Source organism: Siniperca chuatsi, linkage group LG3 (genome assembly GCF_020085105.1).
Source record: "Siniperca chuatsi isolate FFG_IHB_CAS linkage group LG3, ASM2008510v1, whole genome shotgun sequence".
NCBI classification, from domain to species: domain Eukaryota; kingdom Metazoa; phylum Chordata; class Actinopteri; order Centrarchiformes; family Sinipercidae; genus Siniperca; species Siniperca chuatsi.
The window spans coordinates 15,317,612-15,342,191 of NC_058044.1; the positions used below are offsets into that span (position 1 = coordinate 15,317,612).

Genomic DNA, 24,580 nt, shown 5'->3' on the forward strand with positions numbered 1-24,580 from the left:
TACAAACCTCTAATGTTAAACAACCAAACTGTTCCAACTTTGGCAGAGAATAGTGTGTTCATGTAGGACTCCATCACTCAGAGTAAGATTGAGTTGAGAAAATAAGTTTTCAGGGCCTTTAACCCATTTATGTGCACAATAAGTTAAGATATACTACAGTTCCCCACAAACCTGAAGTTAAAATGTAATGGGTTAAAAAGTCTGTGGGTAAATAAAATGAATCTAGCTTCATTTTGGAGACCTGAAGAGTCTATCCACTTTTGACCACCAGGGGGCGACAGTGCAGTATTATTGTTACATACAGTTAAAGTGTTTCATAACTCATCCTTTACCCTCTGCACTTACTCAACCTCAACTTTTATTATGAAAATATACACAGATCTCTTTGACTCTGTTATGTTTTTTACAATGAGACATTTGAAATACACAATGTCACAGAAAAAGAATTACAACAGCAGAAAAAAGACAGTGTTGGGTAGTTGGAACACAGCTCACGGATCCAGTGTTGTATGCTCCATCATCTTCCATCAGAGGTCATCGTGCAGAAAGCATCATAACAAACTCTGCAGAGGGAGACAGAGATGGCAGCAGATCCACTGATAAGCACTAATGACACTCTAATATCATAAAAGGACAGCATGCCACATCATTATCAGCCCACATGAAATTGTACAGGAAACTAACACAGATCATGGTAAGATGTAATGACAAAATGTTTCCATTATCACCAAGTTAATGATAAATATAAGCAGTGGTATGTCAAGAAAAAACAGGAAAAAAGTTTCCTTTTTTGTTTGTTTTTTGGACAGGTATTAAACCTAGTCCTAGATTTAAAAGATTAACAACTCCAATATGCCGACTGCCAGTTTCCAGACTGTTCATCTCTTCTTGTAATCGGTAATCAGTTTGATTACCACTTGTTTCAGCTCGCTGTACACATTATTGTAGATTCACTTGTCACTGATTGAGTGAGTATGTACTAAAGCTTAATTCCAGATTAACCCACCATCATTATCTCTTCAGGTACTCCTCTAACCATTTTCTATAAAAAAGAAATAAACCTCGCAGAACAGCAGCTCAGTGCTAATCGTTCTCAAACTTGAGTTTGACCTTTACCTGGATATTCACATCATCTCACTGGTGCCGTGTTTTCTGCCCATGTGGCTAAACTGGACAGATAGGCTACACTCAAACACTGCCCCTAGGGGCTAATTGATGATAATGAGGAGCACCTGCTTATTGATCCCCTCTGAGACTGACAGGCCTATTCATATGTTCCCCATAATCGTAAATGATTGCACTGCTGAGATAAGAAAAACAGGATCACACCTCTGAACCCTTTGTGTGCTGCAACCTATAATCACGCTAATATGCATGTGGTGTTGATGGCGCCTGTACATGTGCACATCAGCGTGTATGTGCATGTTTGTGTGTGTGTGACTGTGTGCCATTGTATGGTTTATTTGCTTGCAAGGTAACACGTGGTAATGATATTTCTGCAAAGTCCTTGAGCTGTGCAACAATATGTGTTCTTTGTGTAACATGTGATAGGTGACCAGGCACGTGATTTTGATTGGCTTAATGCACTACTGAGATTGGATTGACCCTTCCAGCCAACCCACCTTGACTTCACCATCCCTCCACCCTCTTCCAGCCTCATTTCTTACTAATTTTCTCCTTCTGTCCCCTTCATCCTCAACCCATTCCAGCTAGCTTCACTAACCTCTTTGCTTTGTCCTCTCTAGTTCGCTCTTCCCTCCTGTACACCAGCGGTTCCCAAACTTTCTGTTGAGCTTATGTAACCCCTTCATCGACACCACATCCGTCATGTTCCAAATGTGTTCTTATGAATGGATTATAAACTGGATGTAACTGTACTGTTATTGTAACTATATGCTATTAGTGATGGGAATTATGGCTTTGTCTTTGAAGGGAGCCGGATGGCTCCGTTCCTTGCCAAGAGCCGTTCATCATTCTTTTTTCTTTCTTTTTTTTTAGCGGGCAGGGGTTAGGCTACTAGGTTTATCTGCGAAATATAATGATAGGGTAAGATTTGGAACAGATTCAAACTTATACATCCCACCAATATAATTTCATTTTGCATGTGTAGACTAGGTTTAGCAGCACTAAAGTACTCGTATTGCCAGACCTAATATCAATGATCTGCATTGTAAACATTACACAAGGTGAGGCCATAGCCCTTTGCTTTGTCAGTGAATTTACTACTTTGAATTTGCCTTGAATGCAATTCATGCAACACTTAACTCAGCTATTTAACTCCACCTAGCTGATGTGACACCAGCATACGCTGGGATAGTAATCAAGTGGACTCACTATCGCGCTGTGATTTGCAGACAGTTTGTGACTACAGTGGTAACGTTACTGGTAAGCTACACTGTTCATGTAAAGGGGAGTGGATTTAGGGCAGGCAGTGAAATGTGGGCATAACGATAAAATGAACGGCTCTCACCAAGTACGACTCGGTGCTTGAAAAGAATCGGATCGACATCACTAGATGCTATTAGGTTAATTATAAAAAAGTGGCTATTACTACTGGATTAGCAGAAAGCTTGACGTGACAATCATTTAACCATGAATTTTAACTATTTCAACTGACTATCCATACTTTAACTATTTCAACTGTTTATCCGTACTTTAGATAACTATTTAACTGTTTAACTGGTGGACCACTTGCTGATTATTTTAAATTTACTAGATCAGTAAGATCAGCATCAAACCAATTTGCAATCATTTATTCATTTATCATTTTTTTAGTTGACACTGGCAACTGCAGAAGTGCCCCCTGGGGTGCAAGTAGCCCTGATTAGGAATTGCTACTGTACACCACCCACCCCCTTGTCTCAGTGTTTTATCATTATTTTTTATTAATTGTTTAAATGTCCTCTCACACCTTGCCTGGAGTCTATACACTCCCCCCCATACAGTTCTCCTCTCAAGTCCCCAACTGCTCACCATCAAAGTCAATGTTGCCGTCTTTGTTGAGGTCAATGTCGGAGAGGATCTCCTCCAGCTCGCCTTTCTTCAGCTTCTCCCCCAGGAGGGTCTTCATGCCCTCCTTCAGCTCATCAATCGTGATCTTTCCATCACCATCGCAGTCAAACTGCAACATGTACGGTTAGTGGAGAGCAAGGAGGTGGGGACATGAACATGTAGTGAGTGAGGAGAGACAAATAAATAGATCATAGGTGAAGAGGATTAGAGCCGACACAAGGAACAGAGAAGGAGCGAACAATATTACATGTTTCTGGGCTAATGAGGAGGGTGGAGAGATTTAATACAGTATGGCAATGAGTAGAGGAGGAGAAATAAAGACAGAAATAGAGGCAGAGAAGTGTATCAAGAGACATATATAAACACAGACAAAGAGGTTCAGAGATCATGCCATGCAGAAAAATATTTAAATGTAGATGTCAAAATTCTGTTTCACATTTACAGCATATAGTTACAACACGGTTGCACGAGGTCCCTGGAAGTCTGAAAACAGCTTGTGCCTGCAGATGGGGCAATGCTGACTCATGAGGTGTTAGTACTGAAGTGAGAAAGACTTTTGAAGTGACTATGAGGAGTTGGGATGAGTTGAAAATGTATTCTCATTTGGAGAGAAGACTTTGTTCTGAAGTTGCAGAAGTTTCTGTTCAGAAGTAGTAGAGTTGAGAGCTTATTCAGTATTCTCCACACATAGATTCAAACGTCAGAACATGTGAATTTCCATTCACAGCACCACTCAGGACCTTGACGATGACGCATATGGGATGAATAAACTCCAGATACAATAGATATGCATTCTCAAAATAAAGGACACAGTTAAAAACCTTGCCTGATCTATTTACACAGCAGCATTCACTTTTAAAACCAGTAGCCCAAGTAGTTATTATTATTATTATTATTCCTATCATTATTATTACTATTATTATTTGATTAATATTAATATTACCTCTACCATTACATTATTATTATTTTAAAATTCTATGTGGAATTTGCATTTGTTCTGTATGTCCCCCCTCTCTGCAGATGGCCGCCCACCCTAAGTCTGGTTCTGCTTGAGGTTTCTGCCTCTTAAAGGAAGTTTTTCCTTGACACTGTCACCAAGTGCTTGCTCATGGTGGGATTTGTTGGGTCTTTGTAAATGATATTATAAAGAGTACGGTCTAGACCTGCTCTACAGGAAAAGTGCAATGAGATAACTTTTGTTATTAATTGGTGCTATGTAAAAAAATTTAATAGCCCCACTGGTTTAGGGAGAGACTGGTGGAGATATAAATGTTGTAACAAAGCTCACTGTAACACTAGTGCAGTTCAAGATGAGTCCAGAGTGGGTTATTTAATTGACAGTGTTACTTTTTCAGGTGTACAACTACAGGCCGCATGGTATTTCAATGTAGAAAGCACATTTTACATACTATTACTGGTAAATACAGAATTTAAATATCTATTTGCCATCACTTTAATGACATAAGTAACTTCGATGTGGCACCTGATGTCCAATTTCCCCCCTTGCTTTTCATAGGAGCCAAAAACTAAACGCATGAGGCTAAATATAGATACATTAATCCCAGTAGCATATTGTATACGCTGATATGTTTTCAGTTATAATCATTAAGAGCACATCATCAGCGTTTTGCAGTAACCATTAAAAACCTATCATGCTTTAATGTGTTAAATGGATGAACCCAGGTGTGTGAAGCTGTGCTTATAAATAACATGATCACCTCATTTATTTAGCTTGATAAGAGACTATGTCATACCAGGGATTGGCTTTGGGGGACAATTAATTCAGCACTTGTGTACCTGCCTCTGTATTGATGTCAAAGACACCAACTCAATAGATATTTCCTCAAGACCAATGAGGCACCATAGAATTTCAAATACAATAGGCATGTCTAATGAGCACAAATTAACAGGTCAGGCAAATATAGAATATAAATGGTTGCTCTTTGGATGGCAGGGACCGGGCTTCATAAAAACATGATCAATATGAATATTTTCCCTTCCCCTTAAACCTTTTTCTTCTGCATTCATAGCCAGCTCCCCCTCACCATCGGACTTGTTTACAAGTAAGAGCCATGCACTCTTGGCACTCTCTAAGGAAAGGCCCTGTTGCACACTTCAAAGTACTGTCATAGTCACCAGGCCCCTTTCACTTGCTTGAAGTCAGACTTCTTTAGAGTTTCTAGCCGGGGACCTCTTACCTGTTTGAAGGCACAGCGGAGCTCCTTCAGTCCGACCATATGAGCCGTCTCAGCCAGCATCCTCGGCCCCATTAGCTCACAGAAATCATCAAAGTCTACATGACCACCCCCTGTAGAAAGACGAAGGACACACACATAGATGCAGACACACATGCACAGGCTGACTACCAAGTAATAATTTCTATGCCTCCCTGGAGTGTCTATGCTAGATACAAGGATTCATGCATTAAGCATTAAGATGTCAGTGTGGTGGTTTTGGTGTTATCACTTCCTGTTTTATTTTGTAGTAGTCTCCTTCCCTTGTGTGTCTTGTGTTTTTACTTCCTGTCTGTGTTTTCCCTCCAGTTTTGATTGTTGGTCCTCCCTTGATTGTTTGCACCTGTGTCTCGTGGTCTCACCTCCCCTTGGGTATTTAGTCTGGGTCTTTTCTTTGTTCTGTGTTGGATCATCGTTGTACACATGGTGTTGTTGCTGCCAAGCGTATTGTGAGTTTATCTTGGATTCTTTGTTCTCCTGTGGACCATTCTTGGATTCTAGGATTTTGGATTTTGGCTTTTGTCTGCTCATTACCTGTCTGCTCACCTCTGCCTGTTCTTGCCTGCATTCCACCCAACAATAAACACGGTAGCCATCCGGCTACTTCACCCTGAGACCGCTTCCTTGTCATCTGCTTTTGGGTCCACATACTCCTCTATTTAGCACCTCGCCTTACGAGGATATTGGCGCATATAGTAGGTCTATAGTGTCTTTATCTGCCTAGTAATAGTGGTCGAAGAAATATTAAGATCCTATTAATTATAGGTTAATTGATGTTTTGGCCACTTTTGGGGCAGAACAAGCTAAAAGCACAACATTGACATATTATCACCTTGTAAAGTTATTATGGTGAACATGTTAGCAAATAATTGCTTTTTACATATGCAATAGACACAAGGTAACTTTAGCATTAATTTGGATGTTTCTGGCGACGTAGCGAATGTAAGTCCAATATTCACTCTCCTTGTAGCTCTGTTTCTTTAGCTTCTAAATAATGAGGGGGGTGATAACTCTCTGTGGGTTCATCACTGAGCTCACATTAGGCTACATGTAGTAATTTGATCCATTGTTAATATAAAAATATTGATTAGAGATGTTTTAAGTAAAAGTAGCAACACATCAATTCAACAATTTTATCAAGAAACATTATGAAAGTATCAGCTGCAAAATGTACTTAAGTAACTATGTATATGCCGAATGGCCCCTTTCAGTATGTTAGGCATTATTGATATTAACCTGTAAGCAGCAAACTACTGTAGTAATACTACTACATACTTTTAGGGAAGGTTCATGTATAAGAGCATCAGTATTCTCCAACCGAAATGCTTGTCGGGTGGTTCAACAGTGTTTAAAACACCCACACAAATCCTTGGCTGGAATTTGGGGGGGGGGGTTGTGTCCAACAATTTAAAATTGACAATCCAACAGTCATGCCCACTTTATGCATCAGTTGACCATATGTGAGGAGGTGCAACACTAGAACGCCTTTTAGGAAAGACTGTATGAAAGTGTGTGCCGTTATTCCCATATTAAAATGATTAGAATGCCTTGCCGTTCTCCATGACAGCTGGCTTTCCACCCCAAATTCGACTGTGGCCGTTCGGAAAAGCTGTAAACACGTTTGACTTCCAACGTGGTCAGACAACACGTCGTGCAAAGTTGTTCGTTTTGAGCATACCCTTTCCTTAAGAAGGTAGTGAACACTGCACACTGTCAGCACTAAGTTTTTATTTTTTTTAAACAATGTTTCAGTCATTGACTTTTTCCAGGAAATTTTCAGGTACAACAATGTATCATATTGTATGAGCTTATCTTATTTTAAATCTGTAAATACAAACGTCAATGAGGTAACTGTAGCTGTCAAATAAATGTGGTAGAGTAAAAGGTATAATATTTTCCTTTAAAATATAGTTACCTACACTACTTAATGGAAATATTCAAAGTACAAAAACCAGTACAACTACAGTACCTCAATATTGTACTTAACTGCAGTACTTAAGTAAAGGTAATAGTAATGCACCTGGCCTTTCCTGACTTAATACCAAGATTGTCTGTGAAAGGTTTATGAATGTTTTTGGTGCATGGAAGCTATAACAATGCATTCAGCTATGTGCTCATTATGCTTCTTTCAACCCAGTTAGAACCAGCTTTGTTTTGTTTGATCCCCATGGTAATTATCAAAACAGACTTATTCAGTGGGAAGGCTAATGTTATTAGCTGAACAAAAGACAGGCTTATTTGATAGTGTAGACCAATAGGCTCGGCCTGTTTGTATTATCAGGGCCTTGGTGGATGTAAAAGACTACTTCAAATATAGCCGCAAGCAGCAGTTCTGGGGTTCAAGCCAACACAGGCCATTAGAAGTTTAAAGATTTTGATCTGGACCTGGTCAAATGTGGCCTAGACATGAAAAAAGCAGTGAAATCTCCCTGTTTTGCATTTTCACAATTAGAATGAAGAAAAAAACAATTTCTGATTTATAGTCTTATTTGTGTTATGCCACGCCCAGTATGTTGGCCTTGTAGCGCTCCCTAGCGATTGTTTGAATGAAACTTTCAGGGTATGTTTCAGGTACTACAGTGGACATATCATATAAGTTTTGCGATGATTGAACAAAATTTTCTGCTTATTGTCTGCTTCGTGAGAGAGAAAATAATTCGGACTTATGGTGTGAGAGGCGTGGCATGTTCAAAATTGCATTTTTGGGCTTTAATTACAGCGCCACCTGTGGCCGATTGGGCTCATATTTCTGTGGAAGCACATGCACATCATTTCCAGTTATTGAGCCAAGTTTCGTGTTTCTAGCTCATTCCAGCTCACGGCAATTTGAGCTGCGGCATAAGACAAAAGATGATAATATGACAGCACAAACACAATAGAGTCATTTGTGGTTCAAAAAAATGAATCATTGCTCAGAGTCTCAGGACTGTTGAGGATGAAAATCAAACCACTGCAAACTCTGCTTGCATGGAAAACACTTTTACTGGTGCTGAATCATGAAACTAATGGCTCAAGCTGTCATGTACTAGTTACAAAAGAAGCTGAAGAATTCTGAAATAAAAGACCATTAATTTCAATGATTTTTGAGGTAGCAAACAATTTTCATACTTGCCTCAAGGTACGGTAAATTTTTTTGGCTGTCTGGCTTTACCCTTGTGGAGCAGCAGTCTGTGGGGGATTCCTGACATCTCTTTGAAAAATGTCTGTGCCATAAGTGGGTCAGTCTATAATCGTGGAGGAGAAAAATCTTCCCAAAAGTCTTAAGAGATGATTATTATTTTTTAATTGATAATACAACGCTAGTTATATAAAAGATTGAATTTCATGGTATTAATGGCTCTATAGGGATTTGCTACATAGATTAAGTGAGGGATGTCTAAATCCTATTCTACTTTATGGGTCAAATTAAGGCAACACAGAACAGTGTGGAATAATTCACATTACACAGTATGAAACATGGCATAAAATATAAAATGTAGTAACCACCACCAAAGCCCTGATGTTCTGAATATTTCTCTTATCGTTCTCCCTTTAGGTAGAGATATGAAGTTCTAGTGTGTAAAGCCTATAATTCAAATCTCTCTCACACATTTTTATGGCTGCAACATTACATCAAGTGGCAAAGTCGCAATGAAATATGACTCATTTTATACACATTTCCCTGTAATTCGGCATGATGTGTTTGGTATTTTTGGAAATGTTGACAAGAATTTGGGCTCTGTAGGCTTAAACAGTTGTTTGTGCTTTGTGTTCTGTCACTTCTTGCAATGGTGCACATCAGATGGGGATATTTATGGGACATTTATGTGAGGTTAATGCAGCACTGGCTCTCGCAATCCTGGTTTTCAAGATCCTTGCTGTTGTCATTCTAATCAGGAAATTATTTACACCTGGGACTCCAGGTGAATATAATTAACTAGCTGGTAGGACAGAAGCCAGCTGCATTCAGTCCCTGAGGATCACAGCTGAGAAACACTGCTTCACTGTATCCAATGTGATGTAACTGGTTTTCAGGCCTCTGACACTAGGTAGGTGTTACACGAACTGGTTCTCCAGGCTTATGGCAGCAGAAATCACTGCAATGATGATTCACCTTAAACTTTAAACACTAACCACACGCAGATCTATAGTTGATCATTCAGAGAAGACAGCAAAGGCACATCCTCATTAAGAGCAGAGAGAGGAAAGTTAGATCTGAAACTAAACACACACTTCTTCATGCAGACTCACACTCATACACACCTGCACCTGCCCTGTGAGGGCCATTAATGAATCTGCTAAGATGTCTTGAAAGTCCCTAACTTCAGAGACAAATATCAGTTCCTCACGGACTCATAGAATGTGCACGTATACAAGCACACGTGTTTGTGCAACACACAAAGATACATTACTCACACATTCACACCTGCTCACTCCAGAAAGACTCATCAATCATGCACACATGCTTTAACCACTGAGGAAGAAATGAAAACCACACACACACACACACACAACCAGCCAGATAAATACACACATTTCATCTTGATTTGCTGGATGATCTCGATGAGCTCCATCTCTGTGGGCATGTAGCCCATGGTCCTCATGCAGTCTGCGATGTCTTTGTAATGGATGAAGCCATCCGCATCGTAGTCAAATTCCTTAAAGGCCTCCTGCAGCTCTGACAGACAGAAAGACAGACAGACAAACAAACTACAGCAATGGCAACAAACCGTAAAGTAGGTTGAAATATTTTTCCCAAGAGTCAAACACACACACATGCGCACAGTGTGCACAGATACTGAAAGTTACACTTTTGAACTAATCTGTAAATTGTTGACTCCAGCAGACAGAACTACAGCCAGCTCTCAAGAGCAGCAAGTTATGTTGTTTTAATTGATTTTGTAGCTCTGAGTCATTGGCAAACAACATTTCAAGGCAATCTGAGAAACCTTCAATCTCTCACAGAAACACGAAGAGGACCGAGCTTACCAGGAGAAAATATCAATGCGTTTGATAAAGCTGTGCAGTTGACTTGTAATTTATCATGTGTTTGCACCGTAATTACACCAATAACATCTTACCATCTAACTCCTCTGGCATCAGCTCCCTCTCCTGTGCAGCAGAGAAGAAGTGGAAATAATTACAAGACAGCATCAGAGGACAGGATGTAAAATCAGGGTGGCTTTAAAACAGCAAAGTCTCCGGAGAAATACCCCAGTGATAATCTGTTGACTACCAAATTAGAATAACATGCATATCATGTCAACACTGCCGCATGCTGACAGTAAACTCTAATGGGATTTCACCCAGCGACATGTCTTTCTAATTCGCAAAATTACACAATACCACACACTCCTACATGCACGCACACATACACATACACACACACTCTACATCCGCAGCATCCTGAGAGACAAGTAGCATAAGCTCAGTCTGTGTGCATACAAATACACACCCACGCACATCCATGTGACAGTGAGTTGCACAAACATTGCACTGCTACAAAGAAACACAGATACATGTAAACTAAGACACAGATATGCACACACACACGTATACACTTGCTTGCACAGACATAAGACATATCATTTGCATACAGACTTGTGTATGAATCATTCATTATTCTCTGCCTTGTTTTGACATTTGCTCAGGGTGATCTCTCCCTCCCTTTCTCCCTCTTTCTATCACTTTTTCATGTGTTTTCAGGGAAGTTGAGGCAAAGCTAGGAGCTAGTAACAAAACCTCCCCATAGATAATCATTAAGAGTAATGGATTGCATTGAAATTTAGGTGTGCTTAAAATGGCAATATGTTAACACATATCAATGGTTGCAGACTGACAATTTTGATAAAAACACATTATAATTTGTTCATCAGTTGCAATGCTGTACAAATACATATCCTCAGGCAAGAAACAACACTTAAAATTTTAGCTTAAAAAGGATGAGCTTAGAGTTTTGGGAGCTTCACATGGATCCATCATACAGTATGTTGGCAATAAATGTGCTCATATTTTAACAAAAAAATCCCATGTGATGTCACATATCATATGCATCAGTCCTTGAAACAAACTTTTAATTACTATATTTGAAAACATGTACTGACTTGAATGTAAATATGTAAAGCTTCAATATTAAAAGATCATGAAATGAAATGAATCAACCCTTAAAAACGACGAGACAATGAGTCTTTAGCAAGAGGCCTTTTCAAAAATGATGCGTGTGCCAACAGCTTCTTGACTCTAAGGCTTGCAAGCAATGTGCAACTCTTCTACAGAATCCTCATTACATCCACAGGGGAAGCAAGAAACATGCAAGCTCAGTCATCTTCGTATAGAGCAACCGAGCCTGACATATGGAGATATCGCTGAGCACAAAAACGCCACAAGCCTGAGGATATCTATAAGTTCAAAGAAACAAGACTGACACACAAGCTTATAAAAGCGCTCATTATTGCGAGCACAAATGTGCAGAAATTTGCTGTGGGCTTGTTCTTCCTTCCTTCATGCAGTAAGGAAAAATATTGAGGCTCAATAGAATTCAGAAAAACCGAGATAAAGACACACTAGTAGAGCTGGAAGTAACAAATTATACCTTTCCATGTCCAGTATGTCAGACTTTACTTTTATTCCACTGTATTTCAAAGGAAAATTTTGCCCTTTTTATTTCATCACATTTGTCTTTTTGAGGTTTTACGGAGGAGATCGATAACCTTGCACGTTAAAATAGTTTGAATGCATCAGTTTTACCTTTCGTTGTCAAGTCTATTTAATGCTAATGCTCACCTTACTTCTATGCTTTTACATTTATATGTAGGACCTTTGCTTTTAATCAAGTGTCTATTTACATGACTTTAATTCTACTTTTATTAAAGAAGAGGATTTTTAAACCTTCAGTTGTTCTTTTTACTGCTGAAAAGGTGAGAGATAAAAAGGCAAATCAGAGCAGCAGCTGAGCTGAAATGCAAAGCAAAGTGAGTATTTTCCTCTTAATACATGCTGGCACTCAGGGTGGCTAATACATAAATCATCCAAGGTCATCCTGCTCAAGTGCACAATAGCTTCAGGAAAAGGAGAGGCTCCCATGGTTTATTTGGAAGCTGCTCCTCATGGCAGCCGTTCAAATGATTATTCACTGTATAATATTGCCAACAGACTCAAAACACAAATGCAATGCCAGGATGCGATTGCATCAGGAGTTATCTTACTATACGTGTACTTATATAAACCACTTAAGTTTTAATATGTTTTTTGATGATGCAGCATAAAACAACCCTCTGTTGCCCAGAGTCCAGAATCGCTGTTTACCCTGCACAGGATCCTCCTGCCTACAAGGGCATATTCAGATAGCAAGGTCAACACATTAATTGGATTTTTTTCATCCAGAAAGGATTAGACAGCGTGCCACACAGACTCTAAATTCATCCGTCAGAACGAGCCCATTAACAGTTAATTTCATTCTGTCTGCCTTCACTTGGCCCATTGAGCAGCCCACTGCTTTGTAAGCATGACGCATGTACACATATGACAGGCATATGGATACTTCACACAGACATATGTAGTCCTCAGATAGAAAAGACAGTTCGAAATGCAGTTACAGTATGCACATATATTGCACATTGATGAGTACAGTCCATTTTGCTTCACACCCGTCTTTCTGTGGCTCTGACATGTAAATGCATCAATTGTTTTTCTTTAGCTATTTGTCTCTCCCGGCCCCTTCTTCAGTTCGATCTAATGAGGGGTGACAGTGAACCTGGCTAAGGGGGTTATTAATACTTGTGTTGAGGCAGGGATTAGGACTGTTGCAGGATGGATGGTCTCCCTGCCTCAGTGTCAGGCCGGCAACCAAAACAGTGTGTCCTCTATCATGTGGATACAATGCAGACCTCTCTTCCTGGCTACAAGTAAATTCAAACCAGGGACTGTCACAGTAAAACAAGGCAGATAAGTCATGGCAGGTGAGGTAGTAACTCAGGGAAGGATGTGGAAGTTGAGTCCACAGTAGCCCAAGGTCACTGTAAAACAGTTTTCAATTCCCATAAATTTCTTTAAAACAATGAAACGTTCCCATTAGTTATTACGAAATCTAGTTATGAAACATCATTAAAACGTTCATAGGCACACAGCTCCCCTTGGTGTAGATTTCTGTTATCTTTTACAGTAAATCCCTTTCCTGTAATGAAGGCATTTATGGAAAAGCCTTTGGCTCTGCTTTTTAATAAGGTCTCACCAGGGTCCCATACGGTTCCACGATTAAAAGGATCTTTTATGAGTTTCATCCATAATAATAATAATAATAATAATAATAATAATAATAATAACGTCCCAAATAGTTCTAGAAAGCACAGTGTATATGAAATAAAAAATGTAATAAAACATGTATTAGAGACCACAACAAAATAAGAGTGACTGAACAAATCTCCTCCATTATCACCATTATACAGCAAAATAAAATGTATTTTTTTGTGGAGTGGGACACAAACTAAAGGCAAATGCTCAAAACATCTTAAAAATATATTAATTTTATGAAATAAGTACTTAAAACATTTATTTTTAACATTTGAGCCCTTCTGCCCTTCACACACATTAACACACATTATGATGTTTGGTGAAAAGTGGAATGATTTGCACATATATAAATGTATAAACACACAGTGTATATTATACAAACAGTCCTTGTCAAATATATATATATATATATATATATATATATATATATATATAAAAAACTTTGTCCTTCACCCTCCGTGGGTGGTCTCATCCTTCGAGCTCGGGTCCTCTACCAGAGGCCTGGGAGCTTGAGGGTTCTGCGCAGTATCTTCGCTGTTCCCAGTACTGCACTCTTCTGGACCGAGATGTCTGGTGTTCTTCCAGGGATCTGCTGTAGCCACTCCTCCAGTTTGGGGGTCACTGCCCCGAGTGCCCCCATGACCACGGGCACCACTGTTGCCTTCACCTTCCAGGCCTTCTCCAGCTCTTCTCTGAGCCCTTGGTACTTCTCTAATTTCTCATGTTCCTTTTTCCTGATGTTGCCATCGCTTGGTATCGCCACGTCAACCACAACGGCTTTCCTCTGCTGTTTGTCAACCACCACGATGTCAGGCTGGTTCGCCATTACCATTCTGTCAGTCTGGATCTGGAAGTCCCACAGGATCTTGGCTCGGTCATTCTCTACCACCTTTGGAGGTGTTTCCCACTTTGACCTCAGGGTTTCCAGTCCATACTCAGTGCAGATGTTCCTGTACACTATGCCAGCTACTTGGTTATGGCGCTCCATGTATGCTTTTCCTGCCAGCATCTTACACCCTGCAGTTATGTGCTGGATTGTCTCAGGGGCCTCTTTGCACAGCCTACACCTTGGGTCTTGTCTGGTGTGGTAGATCTGGGCCTCTATTGCTCTGGTGCTCAGGGCCTGTTCCTGTGCAGCCATGATGAGTGCCTCTGTGCTGTCCTTCAATCCAGCCCGCTCTAGCCATTGGTAGGACTTCTTGATATCAGCCACTTCAGTTATGTTCGGTGGTACATCCCGTGTAGGGGTTTGTCCTCCCATGATGGTCCTTCCTCCAGCACGTCTTCCTCTGTTCCCCATTGCCTGAGACATTCCCTGAGCACGTCATCTGTTGGGGCCTTATCTTGGATGTACTTGTGGATCTTGGATGTTTCATCCTGGATAGTGGCTCTCACACTCACTAGTCCACGGCCGCCTTCCTTACGGCTAGCGTACAGTCTCAGGGTGCTGGATTTGGGATGGAACCCTCCATGCATGGTGAGGAGCTTTCGCGTCTTAACGTCTGTGGTCTGTATCTCTTCCTTTGGCCACCTTATTATTCCCGCAGGGTATCTGATCACTGGCAGGGCGTAGCTGTTTATTGCCTGGGCCTTGTTCTTGCCATTGAGCTGACTTCTTAGGACTTGCCTTACTCGTTGGAGGTATTTGGCCGTTGCCGTCTTCCTTGTTGCCTCTTCGAGGTTGCCATTTGCCTGTGGTATTCCAAGGTACTTGTACCCATCCTCAATGTCTGCTATTGTTCCTTCTGGGAGTGAGACCCCTTCTGTATGGACTACCTTCCTCTCTTTGTCACCATTCGACTGCACTTCTCAAGCCCGAATGACATCCCAATGTCAGAGCTGTAGATCCTGGTGGTGTGGATCAGTGAGTCGATGTCCCTTTCGCTCTTAGCGTATAGCTTGATGTCATCCATGTAAAGGAGGTGACTGATGGTGGCCCGTTCCTGAGTCGGTATCCATAGCCAGTCTTGTTGATTATTTGGCTGAGGGGTTCAGTCCTATGCAGAACAGCAGTGGGGACAGAGCATCTCCTTGGTATATGCCACATTTGATGGATACTTGTGCAAGTGGCTTGCCATTGGCCTCAAGGGTGGTTTTTTCCACAACCTCATCGAGTTCGCAATGAAGTCTCTTAGAGTCCTGTTGATGTTGTACATCTCTAAGCATTCAGTGATCCATGTGTGCGGCATTGAGATATATATATATATATATATATATATATATATATATATATATATATATACAAGGAGCACAGCACAACCCTGACTTTCATTCATGCATTGCAGTGACTGTCTCATTAATTAGCTGTTTGATCAGCTGACTAGTAACATTCAATCATATTCATGCAGGTTTACAGTGTGATAATTATAACCTGACATGTCTTACTGTGACTCTGTCCATACCTTCATGCCAACATTGTTTACTTCTGCAACTCCCTCCACCACCCCAACCTCCTCCGTATATTTAAGGTATTGTTGATTTAACTAAGATTTAATATTCATTTATGTTTATTACCTAGGGTTGGTTCTCCCTACAGAATCCTTGCTGCTGCTCAAGAGTACTTGAGGGAGTACTCTTTGAGAACTCCCTCGAAGAGTACTTTCTGTGAAATCTATCTGTATAACATTTTTTAAATACATAGTCAGTTACTTGATGGAAGTGCCTCTGAGCGTACAATATGTAAGTAAGTATTCTAAATATATTGACATCTCAGGACATAATGGTGGTGCACTGACTGTTTTGTAAATAAATAATTGTGACCTTCTCCATGTGAAGTTTTAGCTTTTTAATTTTAGTAGAACATAGAATAAGTCCTTGTAATTGCTGTCCATTTCCCACCAATTATTTTAATGGGTATTTGCCATTCAGGATTCTTTCCTTGACAGAAGAGAGTCTTTAAGGCAGTCTCATTAACATCCAGTTATAGTATATCATCTGTGAAGTGGAATTATTGGAGTGACTTCTTTGAAAGGATGTTTTTTAGATTTAGAGGATGAGGTAACAGTCCAACGTCCTGATCAGATGTTTGAATTTAATTCAGGTGGGTAATGATATTGATTTCCCACAGTCATTTGACCTATCACCAATTACTAGTTTGCAAACAGGGCGTTCATTTTCGATAGTCATTGTTCACTGCAAACAGCTACAACCAGTGTTTATTTTCAATCGATAGTTACCACTTAGAATCAGCAGAACAAATGGATCCATTTTCCAACTCCATTCTGTGTATCTTTAAAGTCAGTGTAATGTTATTTCTTTCAGCTGTGACTCTGTGAGTCTATAAACCTGCACTTTATCGACCTTTCTTTTCCAGTCTCTTCCAGCATACTCATGGCCTGGAGAAACCCAAATGTACAAAATTAAGTAAGTAAATAAGAAATTATTAAATAATAATCATATAAATACAAACAAAACATATAATATAACCATACAATTGTGAAATAACACAAATAAAGTTTCAAACTCGAGCTCATTTTTATGAAATGTTACTTAATCTTGTTTCGTTTCACAGTAACATCTATTGGTCATTTTCATTTCATTCCAGCAGTTTATATTTTGGCAGTTTCTACTATCGGCTGTTGATTTGGTCTGAATGAATGGACAGCCAATCACATAACTGGCTCTTCCCTGTTTGTATTGATTGACAGACAAAGATGTTGTGATGAAACGTACCACATGTTAAAGTCAGATGTTTCGTTGACCCGATCCATCCACCCTGACCTCCTCTCTCTCTGTGGACTTGGTCGCTCTACGATAATGACAACTCACTCCCTCCTTTGCTCCAGACAGACAAGACTCATTACTACGGCTGCCAGAGGGCTTTGACATTTGAACGTAAACATATGTCATTTTGTGGCACTTGCTGAAACGACTGGGAGGCTGGTCTCTCGGGAACAGGTAGATGTATCAGGAAACAATTTACATGATTTTGAGAGCATTGGGTGTTTGTGGTGACATGTAGTGATCCTACAAGCAGTTTAGGGCCTGTGACATCATCAGCTTAATTGATGCAACTGAGTAATCAGCTGGCACCCCTGCTATTTATTAGATGTTGTTTCCTGACACCTGCTGCTGATGATGTATTTTATAAAACTGGAAGCTTAAATTCTTTTTTGGAGTAACCCTACTAGTAATCAACTACTGTGTCAAGGCTGTGACAACATGCATGTGAGTATGCGTGGTAATGTGCTGTTGAACTGACCTGTCCAAAGAGCTTATTGAGGTAGGAGATGTAGGCAGCAGCGATCGCCGAGCTGTTGCTGAGGCTCCTTTTACCGTGCCGACGAGCCTCATCCTCACTGCCAGAGCCCTTCCCCTGGGCCAAGGGCGACTTTGAGCTGTGAAGTGTGCATTTGCGAGCCAAGTGTTGAGAGCTGTCATCATCAAAGCCAGGCTTATACTTTCCCCTCCTAACGTACTTAAACAAACACACGTAAGTGCCTTTTGTGTGATTACTCCATCTAGCCTTCCCTGAAATAATTGTGAGTGAAACTGAAAAACGTCAGCAGTACAATCAGCTGAAATCAGTAGTTACGTCAGTCACTAGAAAAAGGAAGGAAGTGTTTCTTAGGAGTTTGAAATTCTGAAAAGCTTGTTTTGTAGCGGATGTACCTATCGATGGCACTAATTGGGTGCACAAATCTATACAACCCACTCCCCTTGTCGTAATCAATGTTGATTAGAAACACAATGACAATAATAACCAGAATTTCTTGGAGAGGCTGAGCTGAAGGGCCTTGTTTTTGAATCTCCCAGTAGCGGCCAATCTGCCAGCTGCTGCTCCCCTTCCTCCTCGTGGACACATGCTAGGAGAGAAAGAAGCCTTTATCAGTTCAAAGTGCATTTAATTGCTCATAATTAATATTAACACGTTTTAAAAATAAATTCTCATAACCAACGAATATATAAAACAACACTGAAGTTTGGCTTGTCATATGGATGGACCCTCCTGGTGAGGAAGTTAAGATGGATTCAGACTGCTGATAGACAGCAGCAGCAATGGGAGACAATTGTTTGAATATTTGGAAGTTTCACCAACTGTATTACCCAAAAACTCTTACCAAAAATCTTTCCAAAGCCAGCTAAACCATCTCTCGTTTGTCAATGTTTCTCTTGGTGAATTGCTAACTCGTTACTGTAAAAGAAATAACTGTGGGGATAGGTCTCTTCTTTATGTTGGCGCCCCAAATTGTGATTTAGACTGATGTAATGTTTAATCATCACTACAAGTTTAAAGCTCACAACCTCACCTCTTTAGTTTTTTATTTAATTGTTAATATGACATTATAAGTGTATTCACTCCCTATTAATTTTCTCCACCACTTTTAGTTAGATCTCACTGACCTGGCAGCAGAGGATGGTCTACTTTCTGCTCCTCCCTTTGCGCTTTTCACAGACATCCTGGATGGAAGAAAAAGATAACAGTGAAGAGAGAGAAAGACAAGAGTCTGATTCCAAATGGCTAAATATGCATTTTGGACAAAAAAACCCTGAGGTTCAACATTATTAAAGCTGCATTAACACCATCAGATAAGACCATCAGACCATTATCCATCCGATAAGGAGCATCATTAGCTTTCCAGTATTCTAAGTCCAGTATTCACTCTCCTTTTAGCTCTGTTTTTGGTCTTCACCAACTCCTGAGGGAAATATCTGCCTTTTTTGTTTGCTTAATCCTCCACTATGTTCACCAGCAAGTTGCTAACTTTGTGTATCTGCAATTCGGTGCTGGGCAGGTAGTGTACAGTGAGTTTATCAGAGCTTTTTTGCTAAAAACAGTTACCTGCTGTGGTATTAAATGAAGTTGATGAGACTGAAAGCTGATTAGAGCAGATTTATTTAACCATTGTATTTTTAAAATGATTTGTTAGAATTCCTCACAGTTTTTAACAGTTTGTAAAACAAGAGACATGGACATGGGGTGCTGACAACTGCATCTTGAGGGAGAGGGATGATGAATCACTCCAATCCAATTCAGAGGAAGATTAATTTGGACATGAGGACACACACCCAAACAATAAAACCAAAACAATACACAAAGAGTAAGAGTGGGTGGAAAGCTCATAACAGCTGAGATGAATGGGTCAAATCTGCAGAGAGAAAGAATGGTATGAAAAATGGAAAGACAGGAGTGCGAGATAGAGTAAGATGGAGAAGAGGAAGGAATAGCAAGCAAGATGAAGAAAAAGGGAGTGAATGACAATCACATGTGCAGGACTTGCAGAGGAGGAGAGACTTATGGCTGTCTGTTAGAGAGGCAGATTAATGTTCAGTCCTGGACCTCTGCGGTTCTGGCTTTCAGCGCCTGATGATGAACGGCCGTACCTGGCACTTATATGCTATAAACATAATGCCTCACTCCGCCTTCTCACATGCCACGGTGATGGTGCGAAGACAGATACCGAAGATCTGCTCCAGCGGTCGCTACTTAGGGCCGTGTAGACCACGAGGGTCATAATGAGAAAAGACATGAAGACCAGCCAGTCCTCTAAACTACGCTGGACCGTTTAATGTGCCTCCGCCAACCGAGCCACATTCCCAACTCCCACTGGGTTGAACAAAACGTGCCATGACTTAGGAGCGATTGCCTGTCTGTCACGCTTTCACATAATCAGTGTGCATGTGATAAATGCTGATTGTAACACGCTTAGAGCATGTTAAGCTGTACGGGAGGACAACATGTTTACACACGAGTACAGTCATGGAATTCCTTGAAAATGATTTATAGTATCTGTCTATACTACACTGTACTTTATGCCCATAGTATAGGAATTGTTTATTTATGTAGATATATACACACAGCAGATTATATTTTCTGCTTTGCATTAGAGATAAGTTCATAATGTACAAAATCTTGCCCAAATGTTTGCAAGCATACACACACACACACACACACACACACACACACACACACACACACAGTTACAGGTTTAGCCTGTGATCAGCAGTCCAGTCCACTCTGTATGTTAATTTGTAAACTAAAGTGTGATTATTTTAAACAGTAAATGTCAATGTCTCTTCCACTTCCCAAAATATTCACATTGCACATGTGGGTAAGTTTCTATAGTAGTGGTCTCACATTGTTTGCCTGAAGAATTGCTCTCATCTTCAGTGAGCACAACTCCCATCAGGGTAAACAAACACACACACACACACCCGCACTCACAGACTGCACACATGCGCGTTTCACTACACGAGCCATTGAGCAGCAGTGTGTGTGTCTGCAGCTCTCCTCCCTAAGTGGCCAATTGCTGTCAATCACTGAGCCTACACAAGCAATTTTAGATCCTAATCAAGCTAATTGAAGTAATGAAATGGAGGGCCAGGTGGACTCGGCTAAAACAAACACAACTAACACAGCTGATGATGGAGAGCGGGCTGCACTGGAGAGCTGTGGTGTTGTGGTAGGAGGTGAATGGGCCTGGCTGGAGCGTTAGGGGTTAAACACTAAATGGATATTCTAAATATATTTCACAAGAGCCACTGGAGTGAAGGGGTGCTGAAATTCACTGCATATGAAAGAGACAAGACCCACATACAATACACACACACGCACACACACACACACACACACACACACACGGAATATTGAAAGCACTCAGAGAGGTCATTACTCCACCAAGGCTGCACAATCCTTTTAATCTGTTATTTTCAGAAAATGTTTTTCTGCATCTGGATGTGAATCTTATCTCATCAAAATACACATAGCAATAGACATCATGCTGATAGGCTGATAGTGGTCATGATTTTTGGAGGATACCTAAATCCTGTTGGGGAATATGAGGGCTTTCTACAAGGATGAATGAAAATTTCAAGTGAGTAACACTCGTATGTAGCCATTCATATTGATCATGTTCCTGTAGTGTCACATATAGTATAAATATTAGCAAATTTAGCTGGATCACTCAGAGTTGATATGTACAAGTTTGGTTGCAAATGCATTGAAGAGTAATGGCAGTTTTAAAAAGGCGGCGCCTAGAAGAATTTCCATTTTAATTTCAAGCCCTTCAAACTAAACGACAAAATGCAAAATGTTTGTTATTCCCAAAACAACACATATGAGTGTTTTCTGATCTGACAACCCTGTCATCAGGATGACACTCTATCAGTGTGTTCCTAATCTGCTCTGTCACCTCTATAGTTAAGGTTTGGTTAGGTTTAGGCAGAAAAACTACTTGGTTAAAATTAGGGAAGGCTTTGCTCCCGACAGACAAGAGCCATAATTCACACAGCTGCTAGAGGTCCTCGTCAGTAAAACAGACACACAGGTTGTATTAGACATTTTGAAGAAACTCCAAATTATATTATTGTAGTGACAGATTAGTCTTGTCAACGTCTGAGAGATCAGGAGTTACAAGGAAGATGTAAAGTTATTAGAAATGGCCACATAGGTATTAAAAGACTATTCCACCGATTTAGCATAGACTCTAACATTGTCAGATTCACGATGGACAGTTAAAAAAAAGGATCAAAATTGATGCAACAGAACCAGAGATATTGTCTTTTTTATTCCATGCATTCTTTTTCCTTGTCAAAATCTGGTGCCTACATTACCCACAATGCAACTCAACTGCCGACAGTTTGGTCCGAGATTTGGGTATGGGCTACTACCCTCAAGCGGAGATGAGGAACAGGCTGCAGAGGTCTGGTAACCTCACTTCTTTCTAACTCCACACCCCCAGATTTTTTTTCATTTACAAACTTGTAGTCTTCAGACCCAACCGACGCTGACTCAAGTGACATCCTTGAAGCAATTTACCAGACTTTGCCCAGCTCACTTTGGAGCCACAAAAGGCTTTATACACTTATTTCACACATGGACAAGACCTGTAATCAGACTTTGATGTGTGAAATCAGTGGAGTTGCCCTTTAAGCATTTTATTTTATATGATTTTCCACTTATATGTTCACAGAAAATTGTCAAAATCGAGTCACTTGTTCCTTGGCATGTGGCCTAAATTGATACCAAATGTTATTGAAATCTGTTGAATGATTTTCGAGATACCCTTCCAATTAACCAGCAAACAGATGAGCAAACGGGAGCAAAAGTGAATCTCCCTGGCAGGCATAAAAAGCACAACATACAAAGTCACAGAAAGAAAACACGCACAGCTCCACTCATATTGGCTCAGGCGAGGCTTTACCCGTCTTTGTACTCAACCTCTGTTTTCCCCCTGTTTTCGTATTATCTTTCCATTCGCCTGCTGTCCAGTCAGAAGACAATCAATCCCAGAGGGCCAAACCAGCCTGTGTCTGATCCATAAACAACCGATAGTAATGCAATCGGGTCTGGCACTCCATCTTATCTTCACCTATCTTAACACCTCTCCACTACTTCCTCACCCCCCCAGCACTGATTTCATGTCACAGCTCTGAAATGAGACTGTCGCCTTCAGTATTGGTGCAGATAGGAGAGAACAGTGAGCGAGAATGAGATGTTTTTCTCATGCATCTTTTCTTGTCTCTTCATTTGGGACAATCTCCTTATTACTGCTTTGTATAATTCTTGTCTAATTACAACCTCTTCCTTGCCTAGCCTGATAATCACACGGTGGAACTGGTTTAAATAAGTCTGTTGATGTGATTGCATTGTAGTAAACAACAGGGGCTCAAGTTTGAACCAAAACAAACAACCAGTGGGCTGGCCATCTGCTGGCTTGTACAGCAAAATATACTTGAGATCCAGATAATCAAATATTATAAAGCAGAGAAGAGACGACTGTCAGTCACATTAGAGTGTGGGTGGCTACCCCAAACATGCTCTGTACAAGGCTCGCTCACTACAAATGAACCATAGCTGATTCCAGTTGTTTTGAATTATTAAACATTGCAGAGTAAAACAATTTGACACTTTACTACAAATCATCAGTACAGCAAAATACACTTTTGTATGAGCTTACCTTCTTCAGCCACCAAAAGGAAAGAAGAAAGAAAAGAAGTAGTAAATTCTATTTAATCTGATTGTTCTTCTTGTTTGTCTTAGTTGATAGATGCGAATGAGGTGTATCTCTATTGTATGAAGCCCTACCTAACCTGAGGATTATATAATCAAAGGTGATTATCCAGCTAATTATGTCGGGATTAGAGATGTAACTGGCTGCCTCTGTCCTCAAGAACAAAAAGGGCAATGATATTGTCTTGCTGCAGATATGTTGAGGAGGCAGATGAGCCATTCCATGAATCTAGATTAATTTATATTTCATTTCAATTTATTTTGGTTTAAATGACTTTAGATTCAAGATGCAAAATCATTAAACATTTTTAACCCCAATCAACCAACCTGTGGGTCCATCATTACAGGTGCATGTTTCACAGATGAGCACTGTCAAACCCATATAAGTTTATTACAAATTCTAGTCAAAATTCCAAAGTTTCTACAGTGTGAATCCATGAAATGGATGTCCATGAAAAACAAACCACTTTAACTTGAATGTGAACACATTTATCAGTTAACAGGACAAAGTAATGCAGCTCTTATAGGTCCAAGTCAGAAACTGTGCTACAGGCATGAGCACACTAAGATAACTAACTGACAAAGATACAAAAGGGGAAACATTTATACCTGTCTGGCCAGACAATGAACACAAATGTGTGGGACAAAGGAAACATATATTACATTATACTAAAGTGAAGGGATAACATTAAGACTGGCTGTAGATTGATCCACAATATTACTTTGCTCTGTATTATTTAAAACATAATTCTTATTGAATAACACTCATTAAGTTTTGATCCCCCCCATTAATCTTGATGAGTTAGTTCTGACCAAATACAATGTCTATAGAGAGCCGAAGTGAAACCGTAACTTCCAGGTTTTGTTCCAGATGTAAGAAAACCTATTTAGAAAACTAAAAATCCAGCCTAGGAACAAAGCCATACTGGTTAGTGTGTCATATTGTTCACTTCACTGTCTAGACAAGGACGATTATTTTTTAAGAAAAGATCAAATCTGTAATAAAAAACAGGCCAGAGAGGACTGAATGCTGTAAAAGATTTTAGACAGCAGAGATTACATCTTAAAAGTTGAAAAAATGACTGTAGTAGTGTTGGTGAATATTATGGATGTG

At 40.1% G+C, this 24,580-nt stretch overlaps 2 protein-coding genes across 2 annotated transcripts in view; one reads left to right on the forward strand and one right to left on the reverse strand.

The window, feature by feature from the left end:
* Positions 1-340: 340 nt before the first annotated feature.
* On the reverse strand, positions 341-23,500 carry cabp4 (calcium binding protein 4). Its single transcript, XM_044191024.1, has 9 exons — positions 23,414-23,500; positions 18,858-18,914; positions 18,218-18,319; positions 17,716-17,851; positions 10,307-10,337; positions 9,760-9,903; positions 5,211-5,320; positions 2,974-3,121; positions 341-563 (listed from the first exon to the last, which is right to left on the reverse strand). The coding sequence occupies exons 2-9, from the start codon at positions 18,911-18,913 to the stop codon at positions 535-537; spliced, it is 756 nt and encodes a 251-aa protein (XP_044046959.1). The 5' UTR covers position 18,914; positions 23,414-23,500; the 3' UTR covers positions 341-534.
* The window catches only part of doc2d (double C2-like domains, delta), a 61,583-nt gene continuing 46,157 nt past the window's right edge, over positions 9,155-24,580 (forward strand). The window contains exon 1 of the mRNA XM_044191023.1: positions 9,155-9,274. The gene's annotated coding sequence lies outside the window, so the exon portion shown is untranslated. The remainder of the gene's footprint in view (positions 9,275-24,580) is intronic.

Coding starts and splice junctions, on each gene's coding strand:
- cabp4 (XM_044191024.1), bottom strand. CDS start 18,913: ATGTCTGTGAAAAGCGCAAAGGGAGGAGCAGAAAGTAGACCATCCTCT. Junction 18,320..18,857: donor AGACCATCCTCTGCTGCCAG/GTCAGTGAGATC, acceptor TTTCTCTCCTAG/CATGTGTCCACGAGGAGGAA. Junction 9,904..10,306: donor GATGCCAGAGGAGTTAGATG/GTAAGATGTTAT, acceptor TCTGTCTGTCAG/AGCTGCAGGAGGCCTTTAAG.